This window comes from Lampetra planeri, chromosome 30, assembly GCF_965212315.1.
Source record: "Lampetra planeri chromosome 30, kcLamPlan1.2.h2, whole genome shotgun sequence".
Classification (NCBI taxonomy): domain Eukaryota; kingdom Metazoa; phylum Chordata; class Hyperoartia; order Petromyzontiformes; family Petromyzontidae; genus Lampetra; species Lampetra planeri.
Window position 1 is genome coordinate 4,723,616 of NC_136136.1, and position 14,044 is coordinate 4,737,659.

At 51.8% G+C, this 14,044-nt stretch overlaps 1 protein-coding gene across 1 annotated transcript in view; it reads right to left on the reverse strand.

Moving 5' to 3' along the window:
- Window positions 1-14,044, reverse strand: part of LOC144728824 (uncharacterized) — a 77,727-nt gene that overhangs the window by 13,880 nt on the left and 49,803 nt on the right. The window contains exon 12 of the mRNA XM_078608506.1: window positions 1,968-1,993. Within this exon, the coding sequence (XP_078464632.1) occupies window positions 1,968-1,993 (26 nt within the window). The remainder of the gene's footprint in view (window positions 1-1,967; window positions 1,994-14,044) is intronic.

Sequence of the window (14,044 nt, forward strand, 5' to 3'; positions counted from 1 at the left end):
CTTCACAAAGCTGCACTGACCAACGTGGTGAAGTATGGTCAAACAACCCCCACGATCGAAAGCCGTGGGCAGGCCTCCATCCAGCAGTGGACTGATGAAGGGCCGTAGATTATTATCCCTTGGTAGTTTAACTTGTTATTACTCAATACATGCAATGGGATCTTGCATGCGAGAATAGAACGCTTACAATATATTCAAATTAAATGATGCGCCGATGGGGCATTTAGGCTGTAGGAGCGAACAAAACTATACAAATGAGATGGAAGAAACGAGAAACATACAAAATGAGACAGTGAAAGAGGAAGAGAGTTCTTGAATTACAACGGGATCATCAGGTAGCTGGGGAGTGGGGGGGGGGGGGCGAGTCGCTACATACCGGGCTAAATTACAGCGGGAGCTGTCCTGGGCTGAGCTCAAGAAAATATTTACCCTCCCTCCTACTGCTGTCGGGGGAAAAGGGATGGCGGTGGTTGTGGGGTGTAGGGGGGAGGGGCATTGGGGGGGGTGGGGTCTGGAATGGTTGTAGAGCCCCTGGAAAACATTCCATGCGAAATCAAGCCCTCGTTACGCGCCTAATTAACATCACTCGGTCGATGCGTTTCACGTTTCAGACGAATGCCGCCGTGCTCTGGACCGTGAACGCGTTCACGGCCCGGATCAAGCGGTCGAAATGTCACCGTTTAACTTGGCTTGGACATTACGTGGGGGGGAATATAGTAGAGATGGTGTAAATATTTTGACGTGTTTATTTTAGTATAAACTTTCATATTTAATTCATATCTAAATCGGAACCAGAGACATTCATAATTTACTTGTGTTGTTCGTCCCCCTCAGGACAATGTTTTGACGCTTCATTTGTGGGATATTTAATAATATTTTTGCTTAAAATGTTTTTCTGGCAGCAACGGCGAGCGAATCAGGCAGCCCAGGTCGACAACTGCATCGGTACACTGGGCACAAGCTTGGTATGTGTCTAACATTCCCGACCATCTTATAATTAATCCGGAGAATAAGGTGCGTGTGGGTATTCTTATCAGACGCAAAAGTTTCTTGATGTTTGGCAACTGCCTGATGATTCTGTTGGAACCAATTGTCAAACATGCGTGGATTGCTCTCCGACAATGCCGGTGGTGCTGCTAAAGCGGTAATAAATTGGCACGTTTGTTGACAACTTTCCTCATTGGCCGTGTCGGGTGGAGGAGGGTTTTTACCACAAGCCAACACGTGCTAAAATAAAAAAATGTTCGACAAGAGCCAGAATAACGTCTCAATCTAATTCTAGCAAAACCCAAAGTAGTTGCGGAATTTTTATTTATTTTGGAATTCGTGGCAGCCTGCAACGACTGCCACGGGTGTGTTTAACGCACTCTTGACAGCGGACGGATCGCCATGGGAATGATTCCACATGGGGCCTGGCCACAGCACTGTGTGAATTTAACTTTTTTTCATGCTTTGCCTCCACGCAAGATCGGTTTCGAAGTGAGCAGACCACTTCGCTGCTAGCCTGGCGAGAACCGGCGGATCGTAAATAATGTACCAAACGAGAAATAAATAAGAAACACAAAAAATAATGTCATACCCCAGCCGAACATCTGCGCGTTTAATTAAGAGCTTCGTCTAAATGCAGATTTTTTTTTTCCCCGCGTATTCCAGATGCCGCAAAAATAAATGAGGAAAAAAAGAAACGAATCACGATCTTATTTTTAATAGCGCAAAGCAAACTGCCGCGTGATTAAAAACGAGCGAGAACGCCCCTATTCATTTTTCGCGTCGCAATCCTATCCCTGCTCCCCTCTTCACCCCCCTGCTCTTGCTTGGCTTTTGCGCGCCCATTTCGTTCCCACATATCATCACGCCCCTCTGTCACTCAGCAGAACGTTACCGTATTCTGCTGGCCATTCGCTCGTTTAATTACCGAAAGGCCTAAGTGAAATAAAAAAAGCACAAACAAGAGACGCAGACCGTACCTTGCCTTCGGGTGTATTCTGATCAGCTGCGGACGAACAAACACAGGGAGGGGAAGGAGGGAGAGAAGGAGAGAGCATGTTAGGTCTAAATCACAGCGGCAATTGCGACGAAATGAGAAACGCTCTCCGTCTCACGCCATCGATTATTCACGCGGAGTCATCGGGGGGTGGCTGTAGTACACGAGTGTCAATCTTCGTGCAAACTGATAAAAAATATATCATACCGCCACTATTCCCTATTCATTCCCTGTGCCCTATCGATTGCAATGAGCAGATGCCACGTCGCGATTGATCGGGGGAAATCAAAATGCCGTACCTGTGGATAATTTTTTGGAAACAATGAAACATTGCTTGGATACATTACACGCGTGCACATTTATACGCGCACACACGAGGAACGCTGTCGTTGCGTGGACGCTCGGTGCACTGGCCCTGCGATGATCCAGAGGTCGCTCGGTCAAACGACGATGCAAGTTTTTTCAATCGCCCCCCCCCACACCTGTCCACCCGGCAGTATAAACACGTGCACACTGATGTTAGTCGATCAGCAGATCGCCTGTGGTGGGGTGAAGTGTGGCTACTGCCAATTTTTAAGACGTCTGAATAAGGGTGTACTTTAAAAAAATGGCATTTTTTGCCAGTATCAAAGAAGAGGTTTTACCCGTTTTGCCAATAAAACAGGTGTTAAGATGTTAAAACACCTAATAGAAACCTTTTGCAAAGAATCTTGCCTGTACGTATGAATATATAACTTTTTTCGCGCCGTATGTAGCCAACCGTACTAATCGGAGGTGCGGGGGAAGGACAACAAACTAAACATAAAAAGCAGTTCTAAAGAAATGAATTTTCAATCTACATGATGATTTAAAAGTGCCATAGCTCCAGTGGCTTCCTAATATCGGAAGGAAGAGCGTTCCAGACGGCCGCAGAAGCGCATCTGAAAGTGCGCGATGCAGTGACCGTCTTTGTTCGACGGTTAGCCAAAAGCCTCAGCTAGCGAGGATGACCGGAGTTCGCGTGATGATGGTTTATGCTCTTTGACGAGATCAGGGTCTTCTGCAGCATCATCGAGAGGTGTTACCCCGTGAGCTCCCGTGAGCGGAGGCTCTTCCGCCAGCAGTGGCACTAGCAAGCTATTGCAGGACAGCGCCTTTACTTTTACCTTTCTCACGTGCGTGTTTTTCTTCATTCATTACGTCTGTTGCACCAAGTCAAAAGATTACTCCGGCAGAACCCGAGAAACTGAGATTCTAAAACTTAGCCAAACTATATTTTTCGATTTAAAGCTTTTATGACTGCAGGGATTCACAGTCTTGGTTCTTTCGGTAAAGTCACGTAGAAGGGAAATAACCAAGAATATGAAACTATATTTTATTTTACCAGCTAAGGCCCACTGAGCTCTATAGCTCTTTTTTCAGAAGCGAGCTGCCCACAAATGATAGCCCAAATGAAGTGGCTTATAGCGTGGAAATGTATCGCGGCCAAATACTCCGCACGCACGTTTCTAAATGTGGAGGGAAAAACCGGAGGACCCGGAGAAAAATCCACGCGACCACGGGGAAAGAGACACCCCAAATATGCAGGCGTCATGGTCGGGGTCGAACCCACGCCCCCTCCTGCATACCAGGAGAGGCAGTCGACATCTTGCCACCGTCGTGCACCTTTCACCGCTCCTCCCCCCCCCCCCCCCGACACTCATCTATCTCTGTGGATGGAGAGTTTTTTTTCGTCATTGCCTGAGACTCGGCCATGCAGCGGTTCTCACGCTCAAACAAATTGGCATCTCCTGTTCCCGCCACTCAAGAACCACAACAAACGCAGTAACAAAGGTGACACTCAACACACAGCCTCAACAGAATGTTGGGGCAAGTGCTGTTAGCGAGCACCTATGAAGGCCAGAAAGGCATGCGAGGGGATGGGTGGCCAGCACCACACCCGGCCGCCTTTGTCTCCCAAGCGGCGATATTTACACATCTCACCAGGTACTAATTTGAGGCTGAGTCGACCTAGGGGAGGCCCAGGACCAGTTCAGAAAATCGTTACTTGCGTTGGCCGTGAGTTGGTAATCGAAAAACTTGGGTCGCCGGGTTCGTCGAGCAAAACGCGCTAACAGCTGCGCCACCTCTCCACCCACACTCAACACACACACACAGGCACACACACAGGCACACACACACACAGGCACACACACACACACAGGCACACACACACACAGGCACACACACACACAGGCACACACACACACACAGGCACACACAGGCACACACACACACAGGCACACACACACACACAGGCACACACACACAGGCACACACACACACAGGCACACACACACAGGCACACACAGGCACACACACACACAGGCACACACATAGGCACTCCCATTTAGCATTGCAGACTGCCGGGGAGAGTTGCTGCCAGCGAGCGTCTATCAAGACTGGCACGACACACGGGGGGAGGGGGGTAGGGGGGTGGGGGGCGTGGGGGAGGGGGTTAGGGGGGGAATGACAGGGGACACGATTGTGCGTGGCTGCGGGCTGCCCGTGTTTTCACATGCGTGGCGTCGTTCACAAAATTGCATCTCGCAATCGCTGAGGAAGCAACGGACACGCTGAGAGGCAGCCAGGCGGCGACCAGTCCCTAACCAGTGCCCAAGCTCTACAGTCCTCCACATATGTGTCAAGATGTTTTCAGCCAATTGATGAGTGTTTACACGTTGGGAGGAAACCGGAGCGCCCGGAGGGAAACCGATAAAATCTTTGCGTGTGAAGGGGGGAGGGGGGGCAGGGAGCAAATCTCTACACCTTACAGAAGGGAGAGAGATGATATTCGTCTGCGATTTGCTGCACTGCCTTCTCCTGGCGAGCCAGGGTACGGCACCTCCTGGGCGCCCTACAGGAAGGGAGTTTCGCCCGCAGTCTTGCGATCCACCAACCCTCGCCTTCACAGCGCGGCGTTCTGGGCGGGTGCATAGCCACCACCACTCGTTATAATCGTTAAATAGAGGGCGCTTTGGCCCTTGAGTGGAATCTTTCTTTTTTAAAGGGAAGTATAATGTTTACGATTATTCATTTTTATAAGGCGTGCTGATTTCTTAAACACCCTCTGCTCAAATAAATAAGCCCCAAATATCCAATCCAAGTACAAGAAAAACAAACAAACAAAGAACTCATGGGAAACCCAGAATACGGCTCAGAAAAACAAGGCGCCGCCGGCCCGTCACGGCGTCGCGGCCGAGGATTGAAACGCGATGAGCCAGCGGTCCGGTGCTGTGGTCCGGTGCTGCGGTCCGGTGCTGCGGTGCGACGCCACCAGACACCACCACCGCTGCCCTGCGACCTCATACCAACGCGCGCGTGCGCGCACGCACCTACCCACCCATGCACAAACACGCTCGTGTATGAATTTGTGGGAGCTTGAATTAACCACGCTTTGCGCTCGCGACGCCGAGCGGACATCGTGTAACGGGGCGGGCGGGGGGAGCACGTTGATTAGCCGTCCCCTTTTGCAGGCTTCCCCCCCCCCCCCCAATCGGATTTGCACGCTTGCCGAAAGGTCAGCCTTGACACAATAGCCGGTCAATGAAAGCCCAGGGGGGGGGGGGGTGAGGTAGAGTGGAGGTTGCGGCAGGGGTTGGAGAGGGCAGGTGGCTGTTGAATTGATGGGGGGGGGGGGGGGGGTGCTGATTGTAGGGAAGGTTGTGTGGGGGACCGGTTGGGATGCGGAGCATGAGGATGGATCGGGGGGGGGGGGGCACGGTGGGAGCGGGGTCCCCGCTGGCTGCCTTATCGGCTGAGAGTGGCACACATGCACGCTCCGTTGCTGGCGAGTGGGTGGGGGGATTGCGTAGCCGGTCAATGCGGAGTTTAGCGATGGATCCCCGCTCGCCGCTCGCATGACTCCTCCGGCCGACATCACAAAAAGCATTACAAAAAAATTTCGGAAAAAGTCTGCGACCATTCCAATCGGGTCGTGTGGAGTGAGCTTATGCAGAGGGCAGAGCGTGGACTGGCAATGCAGAGGCCACCGTTTTAGATCTCCCGGCGCGGCAGGTGAGACGCCGGTGCAGGTTTATTAAAACCCGGTTGGCCCCTGTGCACCCAGCAGTGACATCGCAGTGAGTCGACCGGGATAGTCGCGTGCCGTGGTGGCGTAAAGTGTGGGTACTCCCACCTTTTCCAAGACGAGCTGGTCAGTGTGGAAGAGTAGGTCAAATACACCATCCGGACAGAGGGGGTTTGTGGGGGGGGGGGGCTGCCCCTAGCGGACGCCCTTCCGTCAGCGGTGGCGCGCGGCCAGCAATTGCAGGGATGCAGCTTTGCCTGTTGCAAGAATGGCCGCTTGCACGCTCTGCACGTAGCGTGCGCGCGCGGGTTCATCACAGCTCCGTTGGCAAAACGCTCTTTAATTCGTAGCTCTTTGTCTATCCTTCTCCAATTTTCCCCGTGTCCCGGGGTTTGTTTTTCCACCTCCGATTTGCGTTGCAGAGTGCTCGAGATGCCGTTGCGGCAATTAAGCGCTTAATAGCATGCAAATCCTGATCCTCCTTGTCGATGCGTTGAAGTGGCGGCTCACTCTTTGGCATACCGCGCTACGAACCGGGCGACCCGAATTCCAATCCCAGCTAACGTCAGTCGTGAATGACACGTGAACCAGTCCTGGTCAGCACCAATCTCCCACTTCGTAATAAAGTTTATTTTTTTTCATGGGTCAGATCTCGTAAATATAAACGCGTCGTTAAACCCGTCACCAACCGACGCGGCCGTTTGGTGAGGTTTATCACGTAAACAAAACGTGCCAAACACGTGCCAATTAGTTGGTACTTCAGCACAGCGGTGCGTTGGAGAGGACAACCCACGACATTCACAATTCCAGTGCAGTGTTTTTCTGGTGATCACAACTGACTTCGTCAGCCGATTTAGCCAGAATTGTTTATCAGTCTTCAACAGAGTCCAGGTGATGTCATCACTGTGAGCCTCTCAGATGCACAAGGCATCCAGTGATGGATTAAGAGGGCGCAATTTTTGTTGTTTTATCATCGCAAAGAGCAAAAGATCAGGGTGGATCGTGTCTTATTACTCAATTAAGCAAAGGGGGGTGGGGGGGGTGTTGTTGGTCATCTCCATTGGTAGGCCAGAGCCAGTGGTGTAAATTCCACATTCCCACGGCAAGGGATAGTTGCTTCATCACGTCACACAAATAGCACCGCTGCGATGTATTAATCACCAATTTAATTCCACAACATTCCAGTAGGTTTTGCGTAGAAAAAAAATCCACTGCATCTACCTTTTGCCAAAAACCTCATGCTCATCAATAACACTGCACTCAAGAGGAAACACGCATATATACACATTGTTACGCTTCAAGCGATGAACCTTCGATATAACAGAGATCTCACTTCTGTGAATGAGAGGGGGCTACTTGCCCTTTGTGCACCGCCGCCAAAATTGTTTGTTCACCCTTTTGAATGTTGCGCCACTTCGATGGCCCTTCAATTTACCCTCCAGTTGTGCCATTCAAATAAAAAGACAAAGACCCACCACGTAGCCTCAACGGGCCGTTTGGGCAAGTGCTGCTACGAAGGCCGGGCACGGCACACGAGGGGCTGGGTGGCCAGCACCACGTCCGACCGCCTTTGTCTCCCTCGTGGGCGATGTTTACACACCGCACCAGGTACTCATTGCAGACTAGGGGAGGCCCAGAACCGATTGAGATGTACGTGTGTACGTTGAACTTGTTTCGCACCGTACGTAGCCAACGTGCTAATGAAAGGTGCGGGGGAAGGGCACCAACAAAAAATCGTCACTGGCAATTGGATGTGAGCGGGAATCGAACTTGGGTCGCCGGGTTCGGAGCGCAGCGCGCATTCACCACGACGCTACCGCTCCCCACACGTGTGTGCGCACACACGTGTGTTTACACACGTGAAACACAGTTCCTTATCGCATTGGGCGAGGTAATTTAGCAGGAAGATTGAATGACCTGCCCTGGATAAGAAGAGGGTTGTTGGACACGCCCCCGCCGCCAAAAAAAAAAAATATCGATCTGCCGCGTCCCCCAATCAAATAAGTCATCTTCTGTCCATCAGCGGCACGGCGCATGAACCCTGCTGTGTTGTCTAATTGCCGTCCAATCCGGTTACTGCAGCACCGACGCACGACCTTACACCACGGAGCCGCGTAGCACGACTGGGAAGATTGTGTACGTGTGTGCGTGTGTACATGCGTGTACGTGTGTGTGCGTGTGTGTGCGTGCGTACGTGTGCATGTGTGTGCGTGTGGGAAGCGGTAGTGTCGCGGTTAGCTTGCTGCGCTACGAACCTCGTGATCCGGGTTCATTTCCCGCTCACGGCCAACCCCAGTGATGGTTATCTGAAACAGTCCTGGGCCTCCCCTAGTTCGACTCAGTCTCAAATGAGTACCTGGTGCGGTGTGTAAAAATAACGCCACTGGGGATACAAAGGCGGTCGGGCATGGTGCTGGCCACCCATCATCCTCGTGCGCAATTCTGGCCTTCATAGGTGCTCGTTAACAGCACTTGCCCCAACAGTCTGTTAAGGCTATCTACGGGGGATCTTCATGAAGGCACTGCTCACACAAAGACAAAGGTTCCCGCCACGCCGTCACGTATGGCCGTGCAGACCAATGGGGCAAGTGCACGTGGCGAGCAACCCCCGAAGGTCATCGTGGCACACAATGAACGGAGTGTGGTCAATGCCACACAGCGCCTGCTGGGAATAAATGAACGCTGAGTTCACCTTGCGGAGGTCCGAGGCGGATTTGGATACCCACTTGCCGTTGATGATTAACGTGACCGGGAATTAATTCCCAGGATTGCAGTGTCCTTTCCTAACCAATATGCTCGCGGTCTTCACAAGCTCAACATGATCTGTTCATTCATTATGCAAGGAGCTCAATGACGCCACAACTCATCTCATTTGCGCACGCAAATTAAATCATTAGCGTTGAAGCTAATGATTTAATGTGCTACATATAATAGAATTTTGCATCGAACTAGGCCCCTTTCTCAAAGAGAGGGGTCCTCGCCTATAACACCTGGCAGTTCACCAGCATTGATTCAAGTAAGCCCATGTGAATCTTTACGTCAAAACCTGTCCACAGTTTGCTCGTACCAAATCAACGCCACAGAAATGATACATTCCCAGAAGGCCGTTGGGGCCGACGGGGGTATGCAAAAAAATGCATTAATTTATTAACGTTGAGAGACAGGTTATACGCGAAGGAGACATTACCCGCTTGACTATTTTGTGATTTGCAAGTAGACGGATGCTGCCGCCCACGGCCCGTCAAACTTGGCGACAATTAACGGTAATTTTCCAGTCACGTTTGGGCGCCGTGCCGCGGGGGAACACGACGGCCCGGGGCTCCCGCGGGATTCGCGTTCGAGCGCCCACGCAGCGGTGGCCGGCACGTGACGCACGTGACGCACGCGGCGAGCGCCGTTTCCACCGCGCGCTGCGCAACGTCGTCGTCGCCGCCACCGTTAGAGGCGGCGACTGTACGACGGCACGAACCCGGCGGTGTCGTAACCTGTGACTCAGTAAATGCGGAGCCGCCGGGGCCAACGTCAGACCGACGTTGGCCCAATGTTGGGCCAACGGCGGGCCGACATTGGACACATTTACTGGGGACGTGACCTTCGTGGTGTGACGATCGTTCGCCTCGCTCAGACTTTGCGGCACACGTACGATTGCGCGTAAACACAGATGCACGTCAACGCACGAACATGTGCACAGATGCACGTAAAACTACGCGTATATAAATGCGCGCGCACGAGCGAACATAAAAACATAAACAAAGGCACGTTCACGAGTGCACGCAGACAGGCGAGCACGCGAGCGCGCGGACGCACAGAGGCGCATGCGCGTGAATAAGAACCGGGCACCTGGCAACGAGCCGCACACCTCCCGCACCCGGAGGGCTCGCCGCGCCGTGGAGTGACGGCATCGGAGCTGCGATGGCGACCGTCGTAATTGGCCGGGTAAATCGCGCCGCACGATATGGAATTTCGTGAGGGCGGGGGGGAGGGGGTGGGTGTTTTTCGCCCAGGAAAGTCTCACCGAGTCTCTAGATTTGCTTCTCAAGGGGTTCCCCAGCTGTGCGCTAACATCGCCACTGTTGAACATCTGTGACAAAAGAGCTTCACAGGTTCCTCCAGTCTGAGTAAAGTATCCGATTCTGATCGAATTGAGAGAGTCATTTGCGGGTTACTTTTCCGGCATTGGGATGTGGGGTTTTGCCATGTGCGTCCGTCGAAATGCGGGAATAAAGCGGAGAACCCGCAGGAAACCCACGCAGAACTGGGTGAGAACGGACAAACTCCACACAGATAGGCGCCCGGGTCGGGAATCGAATTGAGGCTCTTCCTGCTGCGCGGCACGAAGCGTTACCGCTGCGCCACCCTGCCGGCAAAGTTAATTACATTTTTAATATATGTACGTGGAGAGGGGGGCGGCGATCGTTTCAATCGGCTCTTTTGTTTAAAAGGCCGCATGAGTTACGGGCAGTTTATCTGGAGCCCCCGGGCCGCGCGGGGATGCGCGCTGTGCCAGGTGAGCCGTAATGATCCTCCGTGCGTGGGCGTAATTGAACTGGACGCGTAATCCAATGCGGCCAAAGCAGCCAATTAAGACGAGCGGGGCTACCCCGTGGGGCGCGAAAGGGTGGGGGGGGTTAGGCGGGGGTGAGGGGGGGAGGAGGTTCTCAAATGTCCGGTCGCGGTCGCGCCGAGCGCGGACGTTGCACCCAGCCACTGGGAAGCCGGCGTTTCGTCAGAGGGCGCTGACGCACGTGTGGCTACGTACGGCGCGAAAGAAGGTCAGCGTACGTACATACATTCTCTTAACTGCCATCGAAACATCTTAAATTATTCAAACCTCGGCCGGTGAGCCTCAACTTTTTGTCACGACTGTCAAATAAGTTCTGCGCAGTTTGCGTCAAAAGGGGTTCATGAAAAACAGAACTGATGTATCAAAATATATTTATTATTACTCTACTTCCTTTGAGAGGAAAAAAAAGGCACGGTTCTCGGCACCATTGGCAAATATTTACACGTCCTCTTTTTTCTCTCTCTCTCCGAACAAACACATTTAGGCCGCGGTGAATGAGAAAGGGTAAATAAACACGGCACTCATTTGTGTTTGTAAGACAAAAAATGCAGAGCAAATTGATCCTGTTTGTTTCACGAATAAACCTTTCATTATTGCACACATGAATCGCATTAAAATAATTTGTAGAGATGTCCTTACCCCCTCAATTACAGCCATTTAACTTGTTGATAATGGCAAACAATTATACGATGATAGAAATAGGAGCTCATGGATATGGGAACAAACACCAATTACAGACGCCACATTGGCTGCTCAGGAACGTAAGGGGGGCTTGTGCGGAGCAGCGCCGCAAGGGATGATGGTCGTCGACGGATGAGATTGGTGACAGAATGGCAGCTCAAGGAAGCAACGCACCCAAGAGTTCAATCACCCTGCAGATCAGTTCACGTGGGTGAATGTGTGTGCAGTGGACCGTCCTATGGCACCTGGGTCTCTCCTGTGACCTCCTTCGCATGGCCTCAGAGTGCAGCTAACCGCACCTCGGGAATCGATTGGCACAGATGGCAATGTGCGGTGTGAAAGAAGTTCAACATATACAACCTGGATTTGAAGCTTTCGTGACTGCAAGGATTCATATTCTTAGGTTTTTTCGGCAAAGTCACGTAGGTAAAAAATTATTTTACTTTTATTAATTGTATCAATTTTCATTTTTTACCTACGTGACTTTACCGAAAAAACCTAAGAACACATATATATAACCTGGCACAAGCAACGTGGTGACGTCACCCGCCGCTCTGTGGCAATTTCGCGGCTGCTGTCGCTGGAGCGGCGGTAGTGGCGAGTGTGCTGCGCCACGAACCCGGCGTCCCCCCGAGTTCGATTCCTGCTCCCCGAGGTCAAATCGGCCTCAAATCATTACCTGGTGTGGTGTGTGAACAACGCCACGGTGGAGACAAAGGCGGCTGGGCGTGGTGCTGGCCCCTCACCCCCTCGTGTGCCGTGCCGGTCTTCACAGGCGTTCGCGAACAGCACTTGCCCCAAAAGTCTTTGCGTTTGGAGTGGTGGCATAGAGGTTAGTGCCCTGAGTTATGATCTTGAAGCCCTCCCGTTAGATTCATGGCCATGGCTTGGCCGAGTCAACTCAGCCGCTTTTCAGGACCTTCCCGAAGAGAGACTTGAGACTCGGTGAGGCTTTCCTGGGTAAACAAGCGTAATAGTACTACTACTACTGTGTGCAAGAGAGGTCACTTGAAGGCATCGCAGAAGTAGTTCTGCGATTTCTGCTTCTGCGGGCCGTTTTCTAGCACGAAGGGTGGCACTGCGCAGTGAGAGATCCAGACCCGATACTTTGTCTCACGACAACGTGACCATTGATGGAACTATCTGGGATAAAATTTGGGGGAAAGTCCAAAAATAAGTCAGGTGTTATTAACGGCAAGAGACGTTTGAGCATTGAGCGTCGGGCCGCAAGGACGAGGCCTCGCAACAGCAACGAACACCCCAACTCTCGGCAGGCGTCACTGCTCATTGACCCGGGGTCACACAACCGCCGACCTTGCCCGTCAGCGCGGCACTATCGCGCCGTGACGGATGGCCGAAGATGACGACGATGGCGGCGACGACGTCACTCCGCCGATTGATCACGGCCGGTGGGTGATGCCGGATGATTACAATGATTAAGGCTTTCCTCGAGGCGTCGACAAGAGGGGGGGGGGGGGGGAGACAGCCGTTTAACGCACGCAAGGGCGCGCGACGGGAGGTGAGGACAGGAGGGCACAGATCGGCGCTAACTCACCGCCATCGATCCCGCCGCCGCCGCCACCGCCGCCTTGGACGGAGCCATCCCTCTCCCCTTTGCGAGTGCTGCACCAGAGGTCGCAAACGGGTTTTGATTCATTACCCGTACCCGGCCGCACTAGGGTCGCAAACGGGTACCCGTACCCGTACCCGGCCAGGTACAGGTAGCCGGGTATCAGGGAGGGTACGGGTATCGGGTACCCGGTTGCGACCTCTGGCTGCACTGAGGCATCGGTGGGACTGGGACACGAGAGGGGCAGCCCGGGCGCCGCAGAGACAGCCCCATAATTATTCTCATTATCGGTGACTATGAAGATTGATATGACCGTATTCTCTGGATGATAAGTTGCTCCGGTGATTAACACGCATCCACCAAAGCGTGTGTCCGATGTCAATCTAGTTATACAAATCAGGTCACGCACAAGGGTTGTGGGAAGCAGCCCCCAATTTTTTTCTTGGAAATGCAGGGGGAGAAAAAGTGCATCTTGTAATCCGGAGAGTACCTGCAGTGGCGATCGGCCATCAAAGGATGCCGACTGAACCGGCTGGGCCACGCGTACGAAAGGGCATCGGAGGGAAGGGGCCACAGCAGGGCTTGAGATTGCATGTACAGCTCTTGTGTCAATACGCTGCTGGATGAAGGGCTTCACGTGGGTCCCATGAAATGGGTAAACGAAGACAAGGGTGATCACTGAAGGGCTCTAACCAGAGCTTAATTTCAGCCGGGTTGTGTCCGGGTCTGTCTAGGTCAATGACCAGAAAATATTACTCTTTGGTTCTTTCGGTAAAGTCACGTAGAAAACAATTAAATGAAATAATAGAATACGATGTTTCGATTGCAACACAATCAATCATCATCATCAGGTACACATGAATGAGAAAAACAAACATAGGAAATTTCGATTTAAAGATTTCGTGACTGCACGGATTCATCTTCTTGGTTCTTTCGGTAAAGTCACGTAGAAGGGAAATAATAAAATAAAATAAATAAACGTTATTTTATTCTTCTAATTTTTATTATTTTATTAAAAATAAAACATTATTTTATTATGTTTTATTTGTATTATTTTATTATTTCCCTTCTACGTGACTTTACCGAAAGAACCAAGAAGATGAAGCATAGTAAACTTGGAAATTTCGTGCAGAAAACATTTCCACAACCAGCGCACCACATCCAGTACAGCTCCTGCTTTGGCTGTGGCCAAAGGTA